The following is a 26,325-nucleotide window of genomic DNA, read 5'->3' as shown; positions in this document are numbered from 1 at the left end:
AGCCACATCTGCAAGTGGCATGCATGCCAGCCTGTCACTCACGGGGGTCACCATGGCAGAGCAGACTTGCTCCAGCCCGCCTCCTGCTGGGTCCTACACCCTAGATCTCCAAGCACCTTATGAAGGTGGGTCAGGCGATTATCCCTGGTTTACAGCTGGCGAAACTGAGGCATAAAAGGGGGAGGGACTTGCCCAAGGCCATACAGGGAGTCAGTAGCGGAAATAGAACCCAGGAGTCCTGATCCCTGAGTCTCCGTGCTCTAACCCCTAGATCCCCACTCCCCGCTCAGAGCTTGGGCTAACATGATGATGATTCCTCTGAGCTGAGTGGAACCAGGAAGTAGTCAGTGATTCATAGCTGCCTTATGGGAGCTCATTTCATTAACCCTCTCCCATAACAGTTCTGTATCGAATGCCAGCTCTGCGCTTGGCACCGTCTGAGACCCAGAGCGAGGCACAGCACTTATCTCCCTGGGCAGGGTGGCTTTGGGAAGGGAGGCTGGAGCACTTGGCCCCGTCTCGTTTCCTGTGCCTTGAAATGGATCATGATGTGGTTTGTAACCCAAGTGCTTTCTACCCTGGTGCTTTGCAGACCATGGGCCTGGGGCTCCGTTCCCTGCACCTTGCGCGGTCGCTTATCTGGGCAAAACCTTCCCATTCTGATGTGCCGCTGCTTTGTGCAGGTATAAATGACCCCACGAGGTGCGGGGGAACGGAGAACCAGGGCTATGGTCTGTATGGCACCTTGGGAAGCAAAGTGCTATGGAAAAATCTGGTGCTGCTATAAACTGCATCCCAATCCATTTCAAGTAGCTCTGATCCACCCTTTCCATGACAGTTTGAATCCAGATTCCAGCTCTGGCCTCCCTTAAAGAAAAGGGACGGTGCGTACTGTCTGGCCATCTAAAGGAACATTTGCATCCTTGGTGCCTCTGGCATTTGCTTAAGGAACCTCTCATCTTTTGGTTTGTCTGATTGAATAGAGAAGCTAACCGAGTCCTGGACAGAGAGGCCGCTGTGAGAGAGCCTGTACCGCTCCATTTCAGCGTTATCTCTGCGCATGTCTTCACACGGGTGCTGCCTGCCAGAAGTGGGTGACCTGGCCTCTGTGGACATGTTAGTCACAGTGTTGCCAACTTTCATGTTATTTGGTGCTTTTCTTAAAGCCCCAGCTCCCAGAGCCGTGGGATGGTGAGACTCTCCGCTTTCATTTGTTACAATAAGTAATTTTCTGGCCCCCTGGGACTCCTAAAGACTCAAAACTAGAAAGCAAACAAAAAGAACCCAAAATGTATTATTTTTTTTAAAAATCCTCATCCTTTCAAAGCTAATCTCATGATTTTTGAGATCCTGACTCATTATTTTGACCAATTTGGCGATCTGTCTTCGCTCGCAATGTGCTTCCAACGTATCCTTATACCTAGTTCTTTTCCTGTTTAAAGGGAGAAACTTCTGGTCTTATCTGCACTAGAGAAATGTACTATGCTATGTATAATTTGTACTCTAAGGGACAAGCTGCTTAACCACTCAGTGCCTGAGTCTCCCCAGCTATCAGATTGAGATATTTGTCAGATTTTCAGTGGGGGTGATTGTGAGACTCAGCTAGTTAATATCTGTAAAGTGTTCATAGGTCTTTGAATGAAAAGGTTTATAGATGGACAGGGAGGTATTTTTATGGCTGTCTTAACTGATTTTTTGGGTCAGGTGTAGGTCCAAAGAATCAGTAGGGGGAGGGGAAAGTGAGTCATCCTGAAACCAAAATATTCTGAAACTTCAGTGAACCAAAATGTCACAAAAAAATTCATTTTGATCTAGAGAGTTTTTTAAAAATAAAATTGACGGAAATTCTGAAACAAAAAGTCCAAATGTTTCAGAAATGCCAAAACAAACCATTTCAAACAGGTCTTGGAATTGGAATTGGAAAACGTTCAGAAAAGGGCAACAAAAATTATTAGGGGTATGGAACAACTGCCGTATGAGGAGACTGGGACTGTTCAGCTTGGAAAAGAGGCGACTAAGGGAGGATGTGATAGAGGTCTATAAAATCATGACTGGTGTGGAGAAAGTAAATAAGGAAAAATTTACTCCTTCTCATGCAAGAACAAGGGGCCACCAAATGAAATGAATAGGTAGCAGGTTTAAAACAAACACAAGAAAGTATTTTTTCACGCAACGCACTGTCAGCCTTTGGAACTCCTTGCCAGAGGGTGTTGTGAAGGCTAAGACTATAACAGGGTTCAAAAGGGAGCTAGATAGATTCATGGAGGATAGGTCCATCAATGGCTGTTAGCCAGGATGGGCAGGGACGGTGTCCCTAGCTTCTGTTTGCCAGAAGCTGGGAATGGGCGACAGGGGATGGATCACTTGACGATAACCTGTTCTGTTCATTCCCTCTGGGGCACCTGCCATTGACCACTGTCACCGGGCAGGATACTGGGCTTGATGGACCTTTGTTCTGACCCAGTCTGGCCACTCTTATGTTCATATGTTGTTCTTATGTCTGAACATTTTTCTTAACCAAAACAATTTGCCAAAATCAACCCAAATTCGCAAAATTGTTCCAGTTGACCCCAATCTTCAATTTTTTGGGCAAAAAGAAAAAGGTTGTTACGCAAAAAAGTTCAAATTATTACAGGTTCCTCCATGTGGTTATGACCAGTGTGAGCCAATTCTGCCCTCCCTCACACTGAGAGATTTTTCCATTAGGGGGTGATTGGGGCCAGAAAGCTCTTACGGAGCTGCTATCCCTGGGATATGTTGTAAACAGTTACTGACTGTAGTGATATCACCCTGGGAGCCCATGTTTGACGGATTATCCACCATGACCCCCAGATCTTTTCCGGAGTCCCTGCTTCCCAGGATAGAGCCCCGCATCCTGTAAGTATGGCCTGCATTATTTCCTCTTCCATGAATACATTTACATATAGCTGTATTAAAACATGGATTATTTGCTTGCGCCCGGTTTATCGAGTGATCCAGATCGTAGAAGATTAGGGTTGGAAGCGACCTCAGGAGGTCATCTAGTCCAACCCCCTGCTCAAAGCAGGACCAATCCCCAACTAAATTATCCTAGCCAGGGCTTTGTCAAGCTGGGCCTTAAAAACCTCTAAGCTGGGCCTTAAAAACTTCTAAGGCCACAACCTCCCTAGGTAACCCATTCCAGTGCTTTACCACCCTCCTAGTGAAATAGTGTTTCCTAATATCCAACCTAGACCTCCCCCACTGCAACTTGAGACCACTGCTCCTTGTTCTGTCATCTGCCACCCCTGAGAACAGCCGAGCTCCATCCTCTCTGGAACTCCCCCCTTCAGGTAGTTGAAGGCTGTTATCAAATCCCCCCTCACTCTTCTCTTCTGCAGACTAAATAACCCCAGTTCCCTCAGCCTCTCCTCATAAGTCATGTGCCCCAGCCCCCTGATCATTTTCGTTGCCCTCCGCTGGACTCTCTCCAATTTGTCCACGTCCATTCTGTAAGTGGGGGGACCAAAACTGGATGCAGTACTCCAGGTGTGGCCTCACCAGTGTTGAATAGAGGGGAATAATCACTTCCCTCAGTCTGCTGCCAGTGCACCTACTAATGCAGCCCAATATGCCATTAGCCTTCTTGGCAACAAGGGTACACCGCTGACTCATATCCAGCTTCTCATCCACTGTAATCCTCAGGTCCTTTTCTGCAGAACTGCTGCTTAGCCAGTTGGTCCCCAGCCTGCAGCAGTGCATGGAATTCTTCCATCCTAACAGATCGCTGTGAACCAGTGACCTGTCCTCTTCCTTATTTCTGACTCCCCTAATGTTTGTGTCAGCTGCAAACTTTATCAGTGATGGTTTAAGTTTGCTTCGAGATTATTGATAAAAATGTTCAATAGCATAGGGCCAAGAACTGATCCCATTAGAAACCCACCCACTCAGTGATTGATTTCCTCATTTACAGCAGTCTGTCTGTAAAGGGTAAGGTGGGGTGAGTTGTGCCTTGCTGCAAAAAGGAGCAGCCTGCTTTGTCTCTTTCTGTATTTTGGTTCTTATGTGTTGATCTGGATTTTAAACCATAAACTAGTGTTTTATGTTTTTGTTTAATTTCTCTCTGTGTAGGTCATGAACATAACATGGCTTGGAAGTGAAAGGTCCATTACCAACCCTTAGAGTTGTTCAGTCCCAACTAACCTTCACTTTTGAAGGCAACTCTCTCTCTCTCCCCACTTTTCTTTTTGGGATGGCACAGGTAGAATAACAGGCTCAGAGATGCAGGCTCTATACAAACATCAAGTCTCCTGTATCTTCTCCCGCTTCGCCAAAGAATACATGCAGTGTGAAACCAGCTTTTATCACACATTAGCAAGGTGTCCGCTTTTCTCCGTGTCTAATATTCATGTGTCGTCCCTCTTTCTCCATTTATAATTGGCGAGGCAGATGGGACAACCTGCAGGGTGCTCGTGGGAGGGGAATGTGTTTTGTGTGTCGTTGTATTGGAATTGGAGAGGATTATGTACAAGCGAGGCAACAATCAAAAGAAAAAGGGTATCACTAAGGTGATAAAAATCAAGGTACGTGTTTAGATAACTCCTTGGCGCATCAAAGACCCTGGGCCCCAGTTCTCCCTCACCCCTGGAATATTCCAGCTGAAGGACTCACTCTTCAAATGAGGACTGGAGAAGGTGACAAAGGCTGCTCCAAAGCCTCCACCAAGGTTGGGCAGGCCCTGGCACGGGGTAGAGCAGCTCACTTGCTGGTTTAACCTAGAGTAAATGGTGGATTCTCTGTAACTTGATCTGAGGACGTCCGTCACTCAGCCAGAGGTGAGGAGTGGGTGGGCCAGGTTCGGGGGCCTGTGAGGTGCAGGAGGTCAGATTAGATCAAGATGGTCCCTTCAGGGCTTAGTCTATGAAGGAGAGCGGTGCTGTGGTTGGAGCAGAATTCCAGGGCTCAGGACGCCTGACTCACTGTATGACCTTGGACAAGTCATTTCACACCCTGGGTCAGTTTCCCCATCAGTGAAATGGGGATAATAGTCATCTGCCTCGCAGAGGAGTGCGGGGAGGGGTTAAGGTGCAATTAATGTAAAGCGCTGAGATGCTCGATTGAGACACTAGAAGGGCCAGGTGTGATTTGCCTGGACTCCGTCTAATACTCGAGCGAAAAGGAGTGGCAACACTTCAGGTATGTCTACACTGCATATTTCTTTCAGCTGCATGGGTAGCCCACCTCGCATGGGGATAAAGAGCAGTATGGGCAGGGCAGCGCTGCTCAGGGGAGTAAGGCGCGGCCTGCAGCCTGTGGAGATGTAGCCAGGTATATACCTGACACAGCTCGCTACTCGCCCAAGCTGTGCCACCCTGTCTACACCGCTGGTTTTAGCAGTGTCATGTCCCACTGCCTCTTCCCTGCTGGAGCCTTTCCCTGCCTCAGGAAAAGACAGGAGCCAGGGAAGGCACTGGGAGCACCCCAAGGCCTTTCTCTACAGCCTCCCCCTGCCAGAGCCTTTCACAGACACATGTAGCTACACACATCAGTGTGGGGACAGCCCACTTTTCCCCGCGGTGCTTACCTACACTGCTGTGCAATGCAGACGTACCCTGCATGTGTCTGTAGCCCCTCTATGAATCCTGCTCCATACACAGTCCGTGTGCTCTCCATTTTCCAGATGGGGAAACTGAGGCCCAGCCGCCCCCCCCCCAACACCATTCCGCAAGGGACTCGTCATCCAGTCTATCCCAGGGCCTGATCCTGAGTGGCCTGATCTCTCCATCCCGGTGCCCGAGAGAAGAGCGAGCGTGCTGGGAGTCACAGCCCTACTCTGCAGGCCAAAGGCGCTTGCACTTGTAGGTGTCAGCACATTTCCAGAACAAGGAGAGTCACAAGGGGAGCGTATTTCTGCTTGTGATGCTTCCAGGCACCTTGACGATCTGATTTAAAAGGCCGTGGGATGTTGGCTTCAGCCCCGCTACGCCTGCTCCAATTGGAGAACACGCTATGTGATGTATAATGTATGCCAGGCGGGCCGTGGAATGCCAGTCACATCTGCCCATCATCCATATTCAGAGCTCTGGAAATTCATGGCTGCCTACCCTGCCTCTCCTGGAATTCATTCATGTTCCCTCCCCAGGGTGAAAGCCCTTGCTGCTTTTTATTGTTTCTTTTGCAAGCCTCGGCACTTGTTGCTCCGTCCATCTCTTCATGTCCTGCTGACAGATTTTTTCAGTAAGCAGGATTTTTCTTTTCATGTGACGGTGTCTTGTGATGGTGGACCAACTCCGAAAAGCCAGGCCGACTGGCTGAATTATTATTTAACAGAGCTCAGCCCGATCCTTACCGTAAAGCTACTGGAAATCCTAGAGATAACAGAGGAGGGTGCTTGGCCTCTGGGAAAGTTCTGACAAGAATTGACTCAAATGTAAACTTTGTTTTCCTTTTCCCTTTTAATGGGAAGGTCAAAGACTCCTCCAGGGTCAGACGCTGCATTTTCTGGAGGAGTCTTGCCTCGGGCTGTGATTGTGTCCAACCTAACCAGCTACACTCAGGCCTGGTCTACACTAAAAAATCAGGTCGACCAATCAACAAAAATCCACCCCTCCCCGAGCAACGTGGTTAAGCCGACCTCACTCCTGGTGTGGACAGTGCTAGGTCAGTGGAAGAATTCTTTTGTCCATCTAGCTGCTGCCTCTTGGGGCAGTGGCTTAACTACGCCGCCGGGAGAAACCTTCCCGCCCGCATAGGTAGCGTCTACACTTCAAACACTACAGCGGCAGAGCGCTTCAGTGTAGAGCCCTGGTCTACACGACAGAATTACGTCGGTATCACTCCACCGACTGAAGCGCTGACCGCGAGAGAGGTTTCTCCTACCGACATAGCTGCCATCTCTTGCGGCGGTGGAGTACCAAAGACAACGGGAGACCTCTCTCCTGTCTGCTTAGAGCGTCTTCCTTCAAGACATACAGCAGGGTCGACCTGCCCTGAGTCCGATTTATCATGCGGGAACTGGCTGTTTGTGGTCAGTCAAGGTCCCTCTGCGTCATCCGTAAGACTGGGATTAAAGCTGGTGGAAGATTTTCCGATGGAACAGTTTTCTGTGGGAAAATGCTGATTGGACCAGATCTAAACTTTCTGTGGGAATGTCAATTCTATCCGACCTTCAGATGGAAAGCCAGCAGGTGGGGTGGCCAGCACACAGATGGGCAGCCGGCCTGGCTCACCAGCAGCTCAGCTTCCTGCCCAGCGTTTCCCCCCCCCAAACCGAATGTTTCCAAAATTTCTGTTCTTTACCAAATTTTGCATTTCCAATGTTTTGTTCTGATTTCGGAATGAGAGAGATGCAGAAATTTCTACTGAACGGAAACTCGGTTCCCTCGCTGTTCTTAAGGCTTGTTCGTATCTCGGCGATGTCTGGCGTCCCCAGGCAGGTTCAGAACCCCATTGTGCTAGGCACTGTATGAACACGTGGCAAAGATGGCCCTGGTGGCGAAGAGCTTGCCATCTCAGTAATCAGGGGGAGAAATCACGTGATCCTGTTCTTCCTCCCCCTGCAGTGTCAGGCGGTGTTCTTCCGTCTCCAAGCCAGAGGCACGGATCTCCCCTTCCTTGTATCTTTGCAGCTCCATTGGAGGGGGCGGCCTCAGGTCAAAACACTGAGACAGGGGACCAGCCTCTGAAGTCTGATTGTTGATTCTGTAAAACCACCCCACGGGCTGGATAGTTGGTTCCCTGGGTACTAGTAAATAAGAAATGTTCCTTGACATGCTGGGATTTTCCCTTCAGGTGAAGTTCACCCCAGTATCAGAGTCAGCAGGGGGTGTCACTGACACTTCAGCCCGTAAGGGGTCCTCTTGAAAATCGTCCCTGCTATTAGACGGGGGATGCCCTGCTTTGGAAATCCTGCTGAGGCTTGGGGGTGATGGTGGGTTACGTGCCACCCGGCTTGGTGTCAGGACTGAGGCAGGTGCCTCGGGGACTCTACCAGTGGGCACGTAGGGAATTTAAGTCCCTACAGGGTTAAGCAGCCACTGAGCAGGGGCTTTAAGGATAACATTTTGGACATAGGCGCTTAAAGTGGGTGATAGGCACCTAAATCTCCTTGTGAACTTAGCCATAGGCGCTCTAGGGCTGGAGCACCCATTGGCAGCCAAGCTCCCCCTGCCTCACCTCACCTCCTCCCCTCCCCTCTGAACGTGCCACGTCCCTGGTCCTTCGCCTACCTCCCAGCGCTTCCAGACACCAAACAGCTGTTTGGCGGGGGCTTAGGACTTTCCAGGAGGGAGGGGGAAGGAGAGGGGATGTGGCGCGGTCAGGGGAGGATGCAGAGAAGAGGTGGGACAGGGGTGGGGACTTGGGGGAAGGGTGTGGAATAGGGGCTGGAAGGGGGTGGGGACTTGGGGGAAGAGGTAGAATGGGGGGGGTGGGGCCAGGGGCGGGGGTCGAGTACCCACTGGAAACAATGGAAGTCGGTGCCTATGAACCTAGCCCTAGGTGCCTAAATGCCATGCAGGGGGTGAGTCCCAAGGCCAGAATTTTCAACAGTGCTCCGCTCCCACTGAGACAGCAGAACAAGCAGCAGGGGTTTCAAATGAGCTGCCGTGCTAGGAGAGGCGCTTTTTGGGAAATCTATCTGGAATAGAGGAAGGATGCTCCAGTCCTTAGGGGTTGAGTCAGGGATGCAGGGCCCTGGGCAAATCCCACAGGTCCAGCTTCTCAAAGGTGTTTTAGGCTCCTAGTTCCCCTTGATTTCAGTGGATGTTAGGAGTCTAAGTACCATTGTGGATCTGGGCCTTAGCCTCTCTGGGAATGTCTACACTGCACATTAAGCCTGGGCTCTGACTCAGGTTTGAGCCCAAACCCCCCTTCCGTCCACACACAAACCAGTCTGGCTCGGATCCAAGGCACTAGGGGCCTGGGTCCTAGGACCCTGCTAGGGGCGTAGGTCAGAGCCTGACTCCTGCTGTGACTCAGGTCCAAGCCCTGTCGTTTTGCAATGGGGATGCAACTCAAGCTGCAGAGCGGAGTGTGTAGCGTTGTACGGACGTGTTAGCATGGCTGTGAGAGCCGGGTCCAGCCGTTGCAAACCCAGGCTCACAATGCAGTGTGGATGCTCAAGTGTGGGTGTGGAAATGTATAGTCCACAAGCCCTGCCTATGCCTCTCCATACAAAAGGAATTTTTCCCTTTAGGCCTGGACTACACTCAGTGTTTGTATCCGTATAATTGTGTCAGGTTTTTTTTACCAATATAGTTATACCAGCACCCCCCCCCCCCCGTGTGGATGCGGTTGCACTGGTATGAAGGTGTCTTTTATACCAGTATTGCTTATTCCACTTCCTCTATGGGAACAGTTCTGAGCACTTGTATACTGCTAAAAGTTCATCTGTTTCCAAGTTGCTGAGAGAACAGAGGGGATTTTAATCACTTCTTCTACCTCAGGGAATGCTGTTAAGTAGAAAATAAATCACAGATCCTTACACAAATTCCCATCCCAGCATTACAGATAGCTCCACAGATTAAATCTGAAAGAATTTTAAGTATCTCGGCAATTTTTCCCTGTTTATGCTCCTTGACTATTTCTGCAGTGACAAATGGTCTGGTTAGTTTCACATGTGTGTTACAGGCAGTTTGTCAGTTTCACTTGGAGGTTGCGGATGCGGCAGGGGAATATTTGTCTCCATTAGAAAGATTTAAAAATAAAAATCATGGTGCCATTTCCCAGCTCCTTTGGCTTGGTAAAAGCTTATTGTTTGTATTTGTTTTTTAAAGACAGCATGCTTCAAGCGAAAGGGGAATACTTTAACCTGATCTGTTATCCAGGAAACTCACTGCCTCGGTCCATTAGTATAACCTGTGTCCTAGCAAGATGAAAAAAGGGACTAGCCTTTTATACTGAGTGGATTTAAAAAACAAACAAACAAAAGGTATACAGGGTATAAAATGCTCGTTCTTCATGAGGTGCTACCGTAATACAAAGGTTACCCGGCGTCAGGCTATTGGACTGGGTGGTTTTTGTGTCTGACCCCAGTTGGTGATTGCTATGGTTACAAAACCTAAATGTGGGGGTGGGGCAGATTGGACTAGATGAGCATAAACCAAGAGGAATTATTGGGAATAGTTAAAAGCATTTGCAAGAAGATGCTTAGGAATGAAAATCTCCCCTCTAGAACTGCTCATGTAGCCCCCACAACAAAACACTTGTAACGCCCCAAGTGTTACCATCTGCGAGAAAGTTACACCCCTCCCCCCCCCCCGTTTAAACACCAGCAGTGCCCCAGCCAAGCAGCGTTTCGGCTTCGTTCTCAGGTAAAAGATTCCAGGCCGGATTCTCCTAGTGCTTACCCTGGTGTAAATCAGGAGTAACTCCAGGGAAGTCAGTGGGACTTCCCTCAGTGTCAAGGGAGAGGCGGATCAGGCCTGTGGCTGAGGTGCAGCTGTGAGTCCAAGTGGGTGCAGCCATGGCTGGAGCTTGACAGCTGGGGGTTTTGGGCCGTGACTACCTGGGATTTTGACGAAGGCCTTGATGCGACTGGACAGATTTGTGTCTCTGGGCAGAGAGCTCCATTGGTTGCAGTGGGATCCAGCTGTGAGTGTCCCAGCCCAGGATCGGGGCCTCACTCATGCATTTCGGGTGAAATCTCCCCTGGCACTGGATTAAGAAGGGGGCTGCAGGGGTCCCACCCCTGTTGACTCCCAGGAAGTCAGGGGTAGCTGGGGGGGTCCTCTGCCACACAGCTTAGAAGCCCTGAGAGCTATGCAGCTCCCCATATCCCCTGTACTTTCACCTCCACGAGAACTTAATGCAGGGGAAGTGAACGTGCATCCTAGGAAAATGGTGCATTTCCTTAAGGTAGGCAGGTCCCTAGAGCCTTCTTTTATTGATGTAAATGTTTGCAATTGACTAGTTCTATTAATCTGCTCGCCACCCCCTGGTTCCTGAACAGCGTGGAGTCCAGGGCATCAAAGCTCTTCTTTCTAGCCACAGCATCAAACAGCTCTCCTGCTCAAAGAGCATCTGGGATGTCTCTAAAGCAAGAGAGTCCTCTTCTGAGAGTATGGAGGGAAGTGGCATGCGATAAACCTTTTGCAAATGCCTCTTAAACCATCTGGGAGGAAGTGGGGAGGGAGGGAAGGCTTGAGAATCTATTATGAAAGTTTTCAGAGTAGCAGCCATGTTAGTCTGTATTCGCAAAAAGAAAAGGAGGACTTGTGGCACCTTAGAGACTAACAAATTTATTTGAGCATAAGCTTTCATGAGCTACAGCTCACTTCATCGGATGCATTCAGTGGAAAATACAATGGGAAGATTTATATACATAGAGAACATGAAACAATGGGTGTTACCATACACACTGTAGTGAGAGTGATCACTTAAGGTGAGCTATTACCAGCAGGAGAGTGGGGTGGGGTGTGGTAGGGGGAGGGGAACTTTTGTAGTGATAATCAAGGTGGGCCATTTCCTTGAACGTCTGAGGAACAGTGGGGGGAGGCGGAATAAACAAGGGGAAATAGTTTTACTTTGTGTAATGACAAAACAAAATAGTTTTACTTTGTGTAATGACCCATCCACTCCCAGTCTCTATTCAAGCCTAAGTTAATTGTATCCAGTTTGCAAATTAATTCCAATTCAGCAGTCTCTTGTTGGAGTCTGTTTTTTAAGTTTTTTTGTTGAAGGATTACAACTTTTAGGTCTGTAATCGAGTGACCAAAGAGATTGAAGTGTTCTCCGACTGGTTTTTGAATGTTATAATTCTTGATGTTGCCAACTGTGTCCACATATCTATTCAGGGGACACCATCATAGGGCCTAATCACATCAGCCACACTATCAGAGGCTCGTTCACCTGCACATCTACCAATGTGGTATATGCCATCATGTGCCAGCAATGCCCCTCTGCCATGTACATTGGTCAAACTGGACAGTCTCTACATAAAAGAATAAATGGACACAAATCAGACGTCAAGAATTATAACATTCAAAAACCAGTCAGAGAACACTTCAATCTCTCTGGTCACTCAATTACAGACCTAAAAGTTGTAATTCCTCAACAAAAAACTTAAAAAACAGACTCCAATGAGAGACTGCTGAATTGGAATTAATTTGCAAACTGGATACAATTAATTTAGGCTTGAATAGAGACTGGGAGTGGATGGGTCATTACACAAAGTAAAACTATTTCCCCTTGTTCATTCCCCCCATACACCCGCCATTGTTCCTCAGACGTTCTTGTCAACTGCTGGAAATGGCCCACCTTGATTATCACTACAAAAGGTTCTCTACCCCCTACTGGAAATAGCTCACCTTAAGTGATCACTCTGGTTACAGTGTGTATGGTAACACCCATTGTTTCATATTCTCTATGTATATAAATCTCTCCACTGTATTTCCACTGAATGCATCCGATGAAGTGAGCTGTAGCTCACGAAAGCTTGTGCTCAAATAAACTCTGGTTAGTCTCTAAGGTGCCACAAGTCCTCCTGTTCTTATTAGGAAAGTGTCTCTTCTGCTTGATGATTTAGCTGGGATTCTGGGTCTTAGGCAAGTGATCTTTCTTTGAATTGGCAAAGGTTTTCTGCTTACCCTGCAGGCCTGCACAGAGGAAGCAGCCCTTAACGAGATGCAGGGCCAAAGCTGGGAGTTTGCTGCATGTCGCTCATGTGCACCCCCCATAAGGTAGGGGAGGGTGAAGGGAAAATGACCCTGGAGGGTGGGAGACGAATTTTAAGCTATAAGTAGGTGGTAGCAAGATATCAGCCTCATTAATGACTGGGGGGTGGGGTGGGCGGAGCCTACTTAAGCAATGGATGGCCCCGCCCCTTCAGGTGCGGGGTCACAGAACCAAGGCATCAGCTGAGCACAGGGGACAAAAGATTAACAGAGTGGGGGCGCGGGGGAGGTCACAGGGTCAAAAGGCGGGATCCAAAAGGGGATACTAGACAGAGAACCCCAGACAGAGCCCACCGCTCCACGGTGAAGTCCAAGCCCAGCCTGGGCAAGCTTCCCCCAAACCTGACCTAGACTAAAGCTCTCTCTCGATGAGAAGGGAAGGTGAGGCACCACGGCCCACTCTATCCTTTGCTTCTGTGCTGACACTGATGATAAGGGGGCTGGTTGGTGCAAGTTACAATGGTAGCTATTGTGCTGTGGGTACCTGTTCGCTGGCACTGACCAAGCCATATGTCCAGGCGTCAATGCTGGGCCCAGCTCTGGCACCATCCAGCCCAAGAAGCTAAGATTGTTTCCCATGCACTGGGTTAGAACTCCCAACACCCCAGCGGGTGGGTCAGCATCATTAGTTCCATTTTACAGATCAGGGAAACTGAGGCACTGAGAGAGGATGTGACTTGCTCCGGGTCACACGAGCTGGGGACAGAACCCAGGTGTCCTGTACTTTAACTACAAGTCTATCCTGCTCAAATTAGGTCACTGTCAATCTGAGCTGGATTTGAACTAGTGACCTCGAGGCGAAAGGAGATCAGGCAGTTTCTCCTTTTCAAAGGCGGTCCTATTTAGTAACTGCTTCTAATTCAGTTAGAGCAGGTCAAAACTCAGATGTCCCATTCCAGGCAAATTCTGACACTTTGCAAAAGTCCCCCCATCTCCCCTCCGATTTGGAATGAAAAGGACAAATTTTGGAAATTTCCCATGGAAAGGAAATTCCCACACTGTTTTGGAAAAATCAGAATGTCTGTGTGCTCCCCCTCCCCAAATGGAGCAGCTGGCTCCAGGGGTGTGTGTCCCCCTCCCCATCCCTGGATGACTCCCAGGACATCCGGGGTAGCCTGGGGTATCCTCCGCCCTGAGAGTACTACAATGCCTTATCTGGTCATACCCATGCATGCTACAGTGCTTTCAGTTTAAGCACTTCAGAGACATGAGCTATTCCTCAGCTGTAGACACGTGTAAGTATTATTATCAGAGTTTTTCAGATGGGGAGACGTATAGTGATTTGCCCGTGATTTCTAGCCTGCTGCTTAAGCCAGAGGATCATGCCACTTCCCCAAAAGAAGCTCTCCAGACACCATTCCGAGGGAGAAATCTTGTGAGCCTTAAGACAGAGGCTATGCAGAATGGCCCAGGCTAGATCAGGAGCGTGGCGCCTCAGGCCTGCCTTACGTGAGGCTCCAGATTCAGAACGCAGGTCAGGGTTTGGCCCGTTATCCTCGCCCTCCCCACCACCAGCATCTATGAGAACGGCCCAGGGGTTCCAAGAGGTCCCTGCCCTCCGAGCCAGCCACCTTTCAGCACCTAGCAAGAGGAAGCCCCTGGCAGCATGTAGGAGACGTGGAGGCTCCAGCAAAACACTCGTCTCTGAAAGCGAAACCTGTTATTATCAGCTACGGAGAACTGCCTATTATTATTACTCCGCCGTACGCCTGTCAGCATCTCGCTGTCGCGGCTCCTTCCCGCTCCCAGGCAGCGGTGCTGCTGAGGGGAACCGTTTGCTGACAGCAAGCCAGTAACCCTCTTGCTGCTGGACAAAACCGCATCTGGGGTCCCAGGAGAAAGGGCCTGATCCACTGCTGGCCCGCACCTTATGCAGGGGTCATTGACACCCGTTCAACGTGCGTTGCAGGGACTTGGCTCCTACTGGCCCGCGAGCGCCCGGGCCGGTGCGGCTGTGTTTTATATCCAGTTCGCGCCGGTCTGGCCCAGTGTGCACAAGGATGGGGAATCAGGGTGACGGAGCCGTTCCCATCCTCTGCCCCCGTATGTCACTCCGGCAGCATACAGAGGCAAGAACTCTGCTCCAAGGGCGAACTGCCCCCTGGCGCGGGCACAATGTGAGGGCGCCATTAGCACAGTCCTAGGCTGACCCCCTCACAAGCGATGGTGCATGAGGCGTGTTGGGGTCGGAGCCAGGGACAGGAAGGAGAGGCTGTAGACAGGAAAGGTGGCTCAGTGGAACTGCGGAGCCTGCATTCTGCCACAGACTCCTTGTTTAGCCTTGATCAAGTCCCTTAGTCATTCTGGGCCTCGCTTCCCTGTCTGTACAAAGGGGCTAACAGCACTGCCCTGCTTCCTTGGGCTGGGTGAGGATAAATACATCACAGCCTGTGAGCGATTCCAGTGGTATGGTGTCATAGACCGAGCTGGAGAGCCTGGCTCGCAAAACAGCCCTTGGGAGGTTGCTACATAGTAGAACCCCCCTGGGGTTGCTCTAATTTATGCCAGAGGCATTTTGGCTCCCAGAACAGTCTGGAATCCCAAGAATGCAAAGGCAGCTTAAAGCCACCTTTGCCCTTCGCTCCCTTAGGCTGCAAGAAGCACAGCACAACAGAACCGCAGCCGAAGTCTAGTCCAGTCTCGCTCTTGCTCCACGACTCTGTCCAGAGCCCTTAGCACACCTGCTTTGCCCTGACAGAGATGAAGAAACTAAACCCAGAGAGGCCAGTTCTGCTCTCCGCTCTGCCAGTCCACTGCCGGTGGGACTTAGCTCCAGTGATGCTGTGAGAGCTGCTGCCCTGGTGGGAAGGAGAACAGCCCAGGAATGAGCAGCCCCGCAGAGGTGCCTTCAGTAACTGGTGTAACTCTGTTGCTAATGGGAGCGAGGTGTGGTAAAAAGGAAGCCTGCCTCTGAATGATTGAGCCCTGGGTCTACACCTAGCTACGTTGCTCAGGGGTCTGAAAAATTCACCACCTTGAGAGACATAGTTTAGCCAGCCTAAGCCATGGTGTAGACGCTGCTGGGCTGGCAGAAGAATTTTTCCATCTTCCTCCTGAGGGGGTGGATTTATTACAGTGACGAATGCCCCCGCTCCCCCTCCTCTATAGCAAGTGTCTATGCCACACCAGCATAGCTGCAGCTGTAGACTCTGTAGTGTAGACATCCCCTAAGGATTGACATACGAAAGCAATATGGCCCTGTTAGCTCATTAGTGTCTGAGAGCCCTGTTCTGACACCGGGCAGATTTGTGTCGCCCCATTTTGCTCCTGGCTCTTGTGGTAGGAAAGTTGGACTTGAATTCGGGCATTATTGGCTTCATGTTTTCACTTTGGAAAGACTGTGGTTTAAAAGAGAGTGAGGCTCGGGGGAAAGGGAGCAGGACACAGAGATGGGGGGGACTCCAGTGTGGGCAGGGAAAATAGGGTGAAAAACAGGGCAAAGTGAAAAGACACCCCTCAGAGAGCGTGAAAGGAGGAGGAGGGGAACAGAGCGACCTAGTTCTCAGATGATACTTTTCACCAGTAGGTCTCCAAGCGTTTTACAAGAGAGATCAGTATTTTACAGATGGGGAAACCGAGGCATGGAACAGTGCAGTGACCTGCCCAAGGTTACCCAGGGAGATGTGGTGCAGGAGTGGCTCAGTAGGGGGCACTGTCCCCCGTTGAATGCTGACCCTCCCCTCCCCCCCCCAGTGCCCGAGCATGGCATTAGGGGGTGCTGTTGTGCAGGGAACAAGGGACTGGCGATCTTCTCCTTTAGTACGCTGCTAGGGGGTGCTGTGCTGATGGAGGGGCTGTATTTTAAATGAGACCGCAAATGAAGGCTCCTTATAAAGGTGTGGGAACGTTTGTCAGGGTGTCAGTCCAGCTGTGTCTGGGCCAAATTCCCAGGTACGCACTTAGGGTCTTCCTAGCTAGAATACCCCCTACTGAACGATTAGTTCATTGCTTCCTGTCCTAAGTGGTCCTGTAATGTGGCTGTACTAATTGAAACAGTTGCAGCTTTCTGTCCCAGAGGTGATTTTTTGAGATCCAAGCTAATTCACGAATTAACTAGAATGCTGTAAGGAGTACAGTCTCTCTCGTGTGTGTTAAACTGATGTATCACTGCCCTCTGCTGGAGGGAATCAAAACTGCTCACCTGTGTGTCATAGGCCCCCAGAGGGCTCTGGGCTTGTGGTGATTCTCCCTTAGCTCAAGTGGATGGAGCCTGGGATGTTGTAGCAGGAGGGTCTGCATAGCACCCTGCTCTCCCCATGTTTTTGGAACTGCTATTGCTGTGCAACGTAGGGATGCTTTGTCACTGTATTGTTCTTTTGTGCAAAAGCACGACAACTAGAAACCATGTAACGGCCTGTCTCGGAGACAGCAGGCAAGAGATCTCTCGGGGGCTTATTCCAGGTGAGAGATCCCTGACACGACACTGTCAGGCCTGTGCGTTCAGCCGACCTCGCAGTGCCTCACCCGCAAAGGATCCGAGTTTGCTGCCCTGAGGGCCCCGATCCTGCAAAACGCTGACGCACGTGTGCTGACTGGGATTGCTCCTGCGGGCAGAATTAAGAAGAGGCACACGCGTTAGCGGGATCGGCCTTTCGCCCGAGCTTCAGCGGCTCCTGCTTTTAATTCTGAAGGTCCCTGGTCTGACCCAATGAGCTTTGTTACATCTGGCCCGTTCGAGCCTTATTTGGAGGGCTTTCTGCACAGGGGTAGATTTTTGGCCCGGAATCATGGGGAAATGTTTCTGAGCCCCAAGCATCAGTGATTGTAGCCAGAAGGATTTTGCACTTATCCATGGCCTGATGTTGCTTGTTTTTCTCAGCAGACTTCGACGCCCTCACTGAAGGTTGTCTGGGTTAATAACTTACATTACAATAATGCCCAACTGAAATCAGGGGCCCATTGTGTGAGAGACTGAACAGAGACACAGGCCCTGCCCCAAATAGCTTATGGTAAATAGACAAAGGGGTGGGGGTGAGGAACTGAGTCACGGAGCGGAGAAGTAACTTGCCCAAGGCCACGCAGAAGAGCAGGGAGAAGAGACCAGGTGTCCCAATTGCCCTGACCACGCGATCACGCTGCCTCTCTTTTTTTCCAATTTCCAGCCCACTTGACCCTGCCGCTGGGCGTCAAGTGGATTTTCCTTTTCATTGCTGCACCCGCCTGGCGGGGATGATTCAGCGCTGCCCACGTGGCTGGCTGGTTCTTGTGTCACACCGCTCGTGTCTCTCTGTCCTTTCAGCCTTTCGCTTCACAAAGGCTCTGAGTGCTGGAACAATCTGCTCTTCACCGGGGAACAATGTGGGAGAGCAGGCGGGGAATTAATGTCGAAAGAGCATCCAGAGCAGATGTTTGTTGGTATCCGTTCAGCTAGCGCTCTTGTTTCCAGGCTCCAATGGCTGCGGGAGCTAACAGAGGATCCTTGTCTTGCAGGGGAGGGAGCCCAGGGCCAGGGCGGGGTCCGGGGCCTTCTCAGTCCAGCCACAGTGACTGGAGGGGAGGAAGCACAAGATTATATTGGGCCCTGGCTAGCCCTGTGTTTGTCTCTGGCAGCTGCTTCGGAGCAAGGGGCAATTGGAGGGCTGTCCGGGGTCCTTGCACTGGGGTCTTTGGATAACCTTCCTTGGTGGGGGAGGGAGGGTTGAAGGCCGGGGGAGAGTTGAGCCGAGCCCCATGGATAGAAGCTTTTTCCCCCTTTGGGCTTATTGTATGGAAAAGCTCCTTTCACCTGAAGGGCTTTGCAAGGGTGGGCTGGCAGCATGGTTGTTTTTCAGAGGGGGAAATTGAGGCACAGACTTGCCCATGGTTGCAGGGCATGCCGATGGCAGAGCCGGGAATAGAACCCAGGCGTCCTGTCTCCCAGCCTCCTGCCTGAGCCATTAAACCACATGACTCTTGTGCAACAGGGAATAGAACCCAGGAATCCTGACCCTCCTGGTCTAACCACTTATCAATACTGTCTCCCTAAATCTTCTAAGCCATCAGCCAGTCACACAATAAAGCCCTTGGCATTTACAATGTACTAAGTCAGCTGGTTTTCCAAACATCCTCCCTCCCAACCCTCCCTTCCTTATGCTTCTCTCTCTTCAAAGTAAATAAATCAAACTGCTGCTTTATTTTCTGAAAGACAACTATTAAGGGATAAAAAGCTCCCAACTGCACTTAAACGAAAGCATTTCAACTCCAGCCCACAAGATGGTTAAAACATCAAGCTTTGTGAGTCAGGTGGTAAATTGCTACCTTAATTCGACGTCTTTTTGCTCCTGAATCGGAACCAGGTACAATTAAAGAAAGCTCATGACTGCTCCGATTTTGTTTAAGACTCCCTTGTCTTTCTCTGGAGTGTCAATTTTGCAAACTATTTCGGTGACTTGCCAATTTGGCCTTTCTCTGAAGTGGATTTAAAGAAAAAAAAATGTTCAGCTGTGCTGCAATAAGCCATTTGCCTCAAATGAAATCAGAAACAAATTGACTTTAATGCTTCGACTGACATTTCTTCTAATCCTGCTTGAATTAAGCCGAGCAGTTCTGTTCCCAGTTATGGCTGCTGCCTGTCCCTGCTTCATTCACTTCCCATTCCCATGCCCTTGCGTCAATTTGCTGAAAAAGCCTGCTGCCATCTGGGCATCTGTTCCACAGACAACAGCGGGCAGTGTTTTCTCGTGGCTCAGAGCAGGGTGCTGACTGGAGCCAAGCAGGGCTTCGTCTGTAATGAAAGAGGTGCTGGGGCTCGAGCAGTTTTTTTTTTTTGCTTTCATAACTGACGCGGCAAGCTCAGAGGTGCCGGGGCTCTGAACTGCGAAGCCGAGAGGTGCCATGGCTCAGCCTTGGCAAGCCCTGGCACAAATTAAGCACTGGATCTAGAGTACCTGGGTTCTTTTGCCTATTCTGTATCTCACTTGCAGTGTAACAACATACATAAGAACAGGAGGGATGAACAGAATTGGGCAATTTATCAAGCGAGCCATCCCCTGTGATCCAGTCCCAGTTTCTGGCTGTCCGAGGCCTTGACCTTTGGCAACACACCCACGCCTTTGAGGATGTGGGCCTCCGAGCCCAGTTATCATCAGGAGTGTGGTTTCTAGTGGCTGGAGCAGTGGACTGGGTGAGGGCCAGGACAGCTGGATTGCTTGTTGCCAGACCCTGCGCGAGTCAAACCCACGTTTTCGAAAGCACCCTCTGATTTTGGGTGCCTTAATTTCGGGATTCCTAATTGGAGCCAACTGGGGGCCTAAATTGCAGAGGTGCTGAGCAACTACCTATGCCGTTGAGTTCATTGGCTGCTTAATTAGGTACCTAACGATGGATCTGGCACCTTGAGCACCTAAAATCTGAGCCATCTATTGACGGCACTTTGGAGCAGGCCGGGCCTCAGTCTCTCTGCACTTTGATCTCTCCACCTGGTAAACTGGGACAAAAATATCTAATCACGGCACGGAGGCCTGAGGTTTGCCAAGAGCTCAAATAGCCTGTAATGAAATCACAGATAATTAGAGGCCAAGATTCTGGATGCTTCTTTCCCATGGGAGGCACCTGCTGGGGCTGAAGCTCTGAGCCCCAACGAGCCATACCCCAAGACCCCCCTCTCCACTGGGAAGAAGCCAGAGGTGATGGGTGGGACGTTTTTGCCAGGGTTTGCTGGCCCCGCTTCATCACATAGTGCCACCAGGCCCTCTCCCTGCCCGGCAGCTGCTGGAGCCAGTCGCCCCTTCCAGCAGCTCCCAGCTGTTTGCCACTACTAATTCCTGGGAGCCGCAAGGAGAGGCCGCTGAGGGTAAAAGGAGGGGCATGCCTGGGGGTGTGTGACACAGGCTGTTGGGAGGGGTGGTGGTCGAATCTTTAAATTGTGCCCCCCTCCCCAGCAGGCACCAGTCATCTCTGGCAGAAGCCCCTAGCCCCACCACCCTGCTGCAGAACTCTAGGCACCCCTTCAACCCTAGTGCACAAAGTGTTGTATATGGGCCGGATTAGCATCTCGCCGACCCCCGTGTAAATCCAGTGTTAATGCCATTGATGTCAGTGGAGTTACTCTGGATTTCCACTGGCATATGTGAGATCAGAATCTGGCCCCGGATGGGTATGTTTGTCTTTGGATTCTCCAAGCTCTTGAGCACATTTTATTTACTTTTAAAGGCCCTGCGAGTGGCTATACTCTAGGCCAGTGCTTCTCAAGCTCTCTGATGTGGGGGACTGGCAATTTTTTCCCCCGATGTGTGCACAGACCGGCAGCCGATGGCTCGTGGACCGGAACCGGTCCGCAGACCACCACTTTGAGTAGCACAGCTCTAGGCATCTATCATGTCTCCAGAGTCCTGTCGGGGCCGTTCTTTATCCTTCCAGAGAGGGATCGAACGCAGAGCCGCTGCTCTAGGAGCTTCAAAAGCTCTTGTTGCTCATTGATTCTTGGGGTTATTATCGGAGAGAACATGCGGTCGATGGCTGCTATTTTGGAGTTGTTTTTGCCATGTTGAGTGGCTTCTTTCTCCTTTCCAATATATTGAGCAGCAGTACCTAGAAGGCAAAGCAGAGTGCATTTGGTTTTGTGGTGGTGGACATAGGGAGGTGAGGTTCATAGATTTTAATTCACAGGTTTTAAGGCTAGAAGGGACCTCCTGCATATAACAGGCCAGAGCATTTCAGCCCGTTGCCCCTGGACTGAGCCCAGTGACCTGTGTCTGAATCAAGCCTAGCTTCCAGAAAGCCATCCACTCTTCATGTGAAAACAGAGATGGAGAATCCACGGCTTTACTGGCTAATCACCCTCACTGTTGAAAATTGGCACCTTAGTTGTAATTTGAAGTTGTCTGGATTCAACTTCCAGCTGTTGGTTCTTGTTCTGCCTTTCCCTGCTCGGTGAGGATCCTTATGTGAGAGCTGGTTATAAGGTTATTAAGAACATTTGCCTCCCATCCAAGGATCTGCGTGTGATTAGCAATTAGTTAATTCTGCCTCACAGCCCCTCCAACCAGTCTGGTGAGATCTGGGTTCAATTCCTGACTCTGCCACTGGCCGCAAGTCATTCTCTGTGACTCAGTTTCCCCATCTGTAAAATGATATTGCTTTGTAAAGCTCTTTGATATGACCATTTTTAGATAGGAGTGAAGTGGATCTCAAAGATTATTAACACCTCTCTCGTGAGCTAGTGAGTATCATCAGATGAGACAAATCTTACATGTCGCCTGTCACTGTAACATTTGAACACCTCACCATCTTTAATGTATTTATCCTCTCAACACCCCTGTAAGCGAGGGCTGTGCTGTTATCCCCATTGTACAGATGGGGGAACTGAGGTCACACAGGGACTCTATGGCAGCCTAATGCGCTAACCACTGGATCACTTCTCCTGGGGAAACTGAGACCCAGAAAGGTGAGCTCAAGGTCATTTAGTGAGTTTCACCCATGCAGCTCTGTTGGAGTAAAAGACTAAAAGGTATAACCAGGGATGGAATAAAGAAGGGATTGCCTCTCAAACTCCGCCCACAATCCCAAACTGGGGTGTTTTTGCAAAAACTGACCAGTGCTGAAATGGTTAACATTGTTGCTATTTAAAATTTCATCAAACTGCTTCAGAATTGAAAGGGACCTGCACAGTAAAATAAAACTGTGATTTTACAATGCTTAAAGAAGACCTAAAAGGTGTTTTAAAAATAATAATAATTGGCTTGTCTTTCAACATCAGAAAATCATATTTTATCCCCTTTCCTGGAAGGATCTCTGGGCAGCTGGGTTTGACATCAAAAACCCGAATTTGGGAGGGAAAGGTGGGGTTTTTTTTGGAGGTCCAATCAGGCTTATTAAAACTCTGTCTTTTGGGTAAGCATTATTTAACTCAAATGTTTGATAAACAGTGAGGAGGAAAGATCTCTTGGTGCAAGATTTGCCATCCCAACTGCTTGAATGGAGGGCTGAGAGAGATTTCTCCCTGGCAAAAATAGAAATGGTGGAACTTGCTATTTCTTGAAGGTCAGACAAAAGCAAGCAGGAAGTTCGTAAACTCTTTGAAGCAGAGGCTCTCTTTGCTTTACAAGTGTGTACAGTGCCTAGCACGGTGCGGCCCCAATCCTGACTGGTGCCTTGGGGTGCTACAGTGTTAGAAACAAATACTCAACTATTTCAGGCCTGGAACAAAATAGGGCAGAAGCCCGATGTTCTTTTCCCAGAGCAGGTCTCCTTTAGCTGAGAGAATGCCCTGCAAACAGCCACTGAGCACTACAGACAGGAAAAAGGAAATGACCTCGTCTCTGAGAAACTGCTCACCTGGAACCAACACCTGAGTTCTCAGCCCAGGTATTATAGAGAGGTTTGGGCTTACATTTAATCAAGTCCAGCGAAGCCTTTTAATGATCGGATTAGTGCTTTCCTATTTTCTGAGTCAGTAGCTCGAGAGCTCCAGGCCAGCTCCTGGATCCAGAAATTAACAAACTTGGAAGAGGCTCTGCCTCTCTGAACTAATTAATATCTAGCACTCCAGCAAGCACACCTCTGGGATTGTCTGGGCGCCGTGACGGTGCTCCCTAGGCCGCAGCTCCCAGAGACGGAGTGGGGAGCTACACCTGTGAGCCCCCCTAACTCCTTTGCGCACTTCTTCCCTGTGTCACACCACTGGGACTCTGCTGAAGGCTTCTGGAAATGGGCTGTTAACTAGAGCTCATTGGGATCTCCGCCCCCGAAAAAGTGCAACAAAAATGAATGTTTTTTCATTTTCCTCTAATTTTTTTGAAATGTTTCAAGATTTTGTCCGAAAAGCCCCCCCCATTCTTAGCTTAAACCCCAGAACATTTAGATGACCCCCCCCAAATTTGACAAAATCATTTTCCATAAAAATGTCCATTTTGTCCAAAAAGCCACGTTCCATCGTGGTGAAAACTGGTTTTGGACAGGACATTTTCGACCAGTTCTAACCTTAGCCTCTCCATGCCTCGGTTCCCCTGGTGTAAAAACCCAGGTCGGGTTTAGGAGACTCATCTACTGATTCTTTGTAAAGTACTTTGAGCTCTTGGGAGGGAAGGAGCCGTGTCATTTTCCAGCTGGGCAGCTGCATGAATGACATTCACTGGGGGAAAAATTAACTGAGGAGCGACGAGGATGGAATTAGTAAGACAGACATCTGCATCGACATTGTGGAGTGGCGCGGGTTAGCGCCAGGAGCATGGGGAACGAACGGCCGGATCAGACTTGCAGAGAGCAATGCTGCACTCGAGAAATGATTGTGCCCTGGAGAAACGTATCGGAATGCTTGAGAATTGGAGCAAAGGGGATGCTCCCAGCCTGAGTGCAGGGCTCTGACCCCGGGGGACTGCAAAACTGCTGGAAACGGATGCCGTGTGAAGGATCTTCCTGAATGAACCATGGAGAGGGAGCGTCGTGAGGGCAGGAGAGAGAGACATGGGGTGACGCTGTGATTGTCACATGCAGAAAGAAAGCGCTGAAAGAAGGGGGGGATGGAGAGAAGAAAAAGAGAGAGACACACAGCACTTGCCTCTGGACATTCAGTTCCCTTCATGCGAGGACCAAGGCCTCCTTGTTAAACACTGGCCTGTCACTGTAACTAACCCCGGAGCAGCCAGTGAGGGGCACCCCAGGGAGCTGGTCTGGGGGGTGACGAAGGGCTTGACTACACAGAGACTTAGTGTGCGGTAAGCTGGGGTGGAAAAGGGCCTTTGACATACAGCTCCGAGCGCACTACGGAACAGTCGCCGTGTAGTGTGCGGGCAGGCTAGTGCGCTTTCCCCAGCGTGCGCCCTTGCAAGCTGAAGTGGCTGCTCAGCCAGGCAGGGCTTGTCCCGCTTGCCCCCTCAGCCAGCTGGGGCGAGAGTCGCTCTGGAGCCAGCACACTCAGCTCTCCACCGGGAGGGAGCGTCCCCTGTCGCACCCCAACGTCCCCCTCTCCTAGCGATGCTCTGCGTGGTACTGATGAGCTGGGCCTAGCACTTGGGTATGAGCCAGACAGAGGAGACTCCCATTGACGTCAGTGGCCTGTGAGCCAGGCAGCGGGCAGGCCACTCCGATGAGGAGCCCATGAGGTGGTTTCTCAATACGTCTCCCTGCATCGGCTGGGGTGGGGTGTTGGAAAGTGGCAGGGGCAGGTTCTGGGGCCTTCTGTCTCCCAGTGCAAGGTGCTGTTAATTCCTGTTTTAAGCCCAACTGGACTCTCGACGTGTTCTTTCTCTTGAAGCCAGTGGGATTTATTTGAATCTCGCAGCAGAATAGGGGCCCTGGGTGAGAATCATGAGCCCCTTCTACTGCTGGGGAAACTGAGGCACAGAGCGAGGCTGTGACTTGCCCAAGACCATGCAGCAGAACAGTGGCAGAGCCAGGAATAGATGTCCTGGGGCCAAGCCCCCATCCTTGTTCCTGTGATCACACAGCCTCTCCGTTTGCCATCCTTGGTCCCCCTCAAGAGCTGTCCTGGCTTCCCCAAAGGTCCATCACCAATCCCAAAATCAGCTATGCTGCAGGGTCAGGCTTCAACCGTCAAACATCCTCTGGGTCCACCAAGCCCACCATCTGGCTTGCGTCGTACCTTTCAGTGACCAATCCAGCTGATAGCACTGGGGGTCAGATTCTGCACTCACTCACACTGGGGCACATCAGAAATGACTCCCAAAGTCCATAGTGTTGCATGGTGCAGTTCACCCTCTGTGCAAAAGGCCCGCAGTGAATCTGTGCCCCAATCAAGCCGGTACGCTAGATGACAAGCGTATTAGAGAGGCAGCGTGAGCCGAGGAAGGTGAGTGGAACGGGGCGGCCGGAGACCTACTCTGCCACTGACTTACCATGTGACCTTGGCTCTGTTGGCCGGTGATCAAATGGGATATTAGTGGTGTATATAGGCTCTGTGCTGGGGGAAATACCATCTTCCATGAGAGCAGAATCAGATCTCCTGCCAGCGCGGCCAGCTCTAGACCAAATGGTGCCCAGGTGAGGAGCATCTTCATTTGTTAAACTTTTGAATAACTTACAGGCGGTCGCTTGCCCCTAAATCCAGCCCTGCCTGCAGATCCTTCTAGCCTGGACCTTTTCTGCTGGGTGTTCCTTCTGTGCGTTCACGACCCACTCTTGCTTCTCTCCTCTCCCCATTACCGCTAGACTGGTGCAGCGGGGTCCACCTTTGCTATACGTCAAACCGGCACGTGCTGTTCTCCTCCATTTACTTTTCTGCACCATTTCACCGCCTCTGAAAATGAATAACTCTTCCTGTCAGCGCAAATGCTCAGAGTATTTATCCTCACGCCAGCCTGCTGGCGGCGCTGCAGTCAAGACCACAGCAGCGCTTAAAATATCCTGTTTTCAGATGTCTTTAACTCTGCCATAATAATTTGTTCCACTTTGAAACTTGGCACAGAAAGTCACTGCGTTGTGCTTTTCTCCTGAAAACCAGCACATTTTGGGCAAAAAACCCCCCAACCCCAACAACAAATAGTTTGGGCCATTTTTATGCTGACGGCAAAACGTATGGATGTGTTCGGAACTATTCGTTTTTTGCGCTTGTTATCAGTAAAAACGAACAAACCAACCTGTGCTGATGTCTTTGGGAGTTCCCAATGATTATTTTTTGTGCTTGTATCAGTCAAAAAAATCCAGAAAACCCAAAAGGCCATTTTTATTGACAAAGCCCTGGCTGGGATGATTTAGTTGGGGTTGGCTCTGCTTTGAGCAGGGAGTTGGACTAGATCAGTGGTCTCCAAACTTTTTG

The 26,325-nt window shown here is 50.2% G+C and overlaps 1 protein-coding gene across 6 annotated transcripts in view; it reads left to right on the top strand.

Annotated features, from left to right (window-relative positions):
* LOC140903513 (glycerol-3-phosphate acyltransferase 2, mitochondrial-like) overlaps nucleotides 1–26,325 on the top strand; it is a 175,081-nt gene that overhangs the window by 103,756 nt on the left and 45,000 nt on the right. Inside the window, exon 1 of one of the 6 annotated variants that reach the window (XM_073324881.1) lies at nucleotides 4,470–4,541. The exons of the other annotated variants lie outside the window; for them this stretch is intronic. Coding sequence (XP_073180982.1) covers nucleotides 4,482–4,541 — 60 coding nt within the window. The 5' untranslated portion in view covers nucleotides 4,470–4,481. Of the gene's footprint in view, nucleotides 1–4,469; nucleotides 4,542–26,325 lie in introns of those variants that run through there. 6 annotated transcript variants of the gene reach the window in all.

Source organism: Lepidochelys kempii, chromosome 26, assembly GCF_965140265.1.
Source record: "Lepidochelys kempii isolate rLepKem1 chromosome 26, rLepKem1.hap2, whole genome shotgun sequence".
NCBI classification, from domain to species: Eukaryota; Metazoa; Chordata; order Testudines; family Cheloniidae; genus Lepidochelys; species Lepidochelys kempii.
Note: the sequence above shows the minus strand (reverse complement) of the source record. Positions and strands in the feature narration are given on the sequence as shown.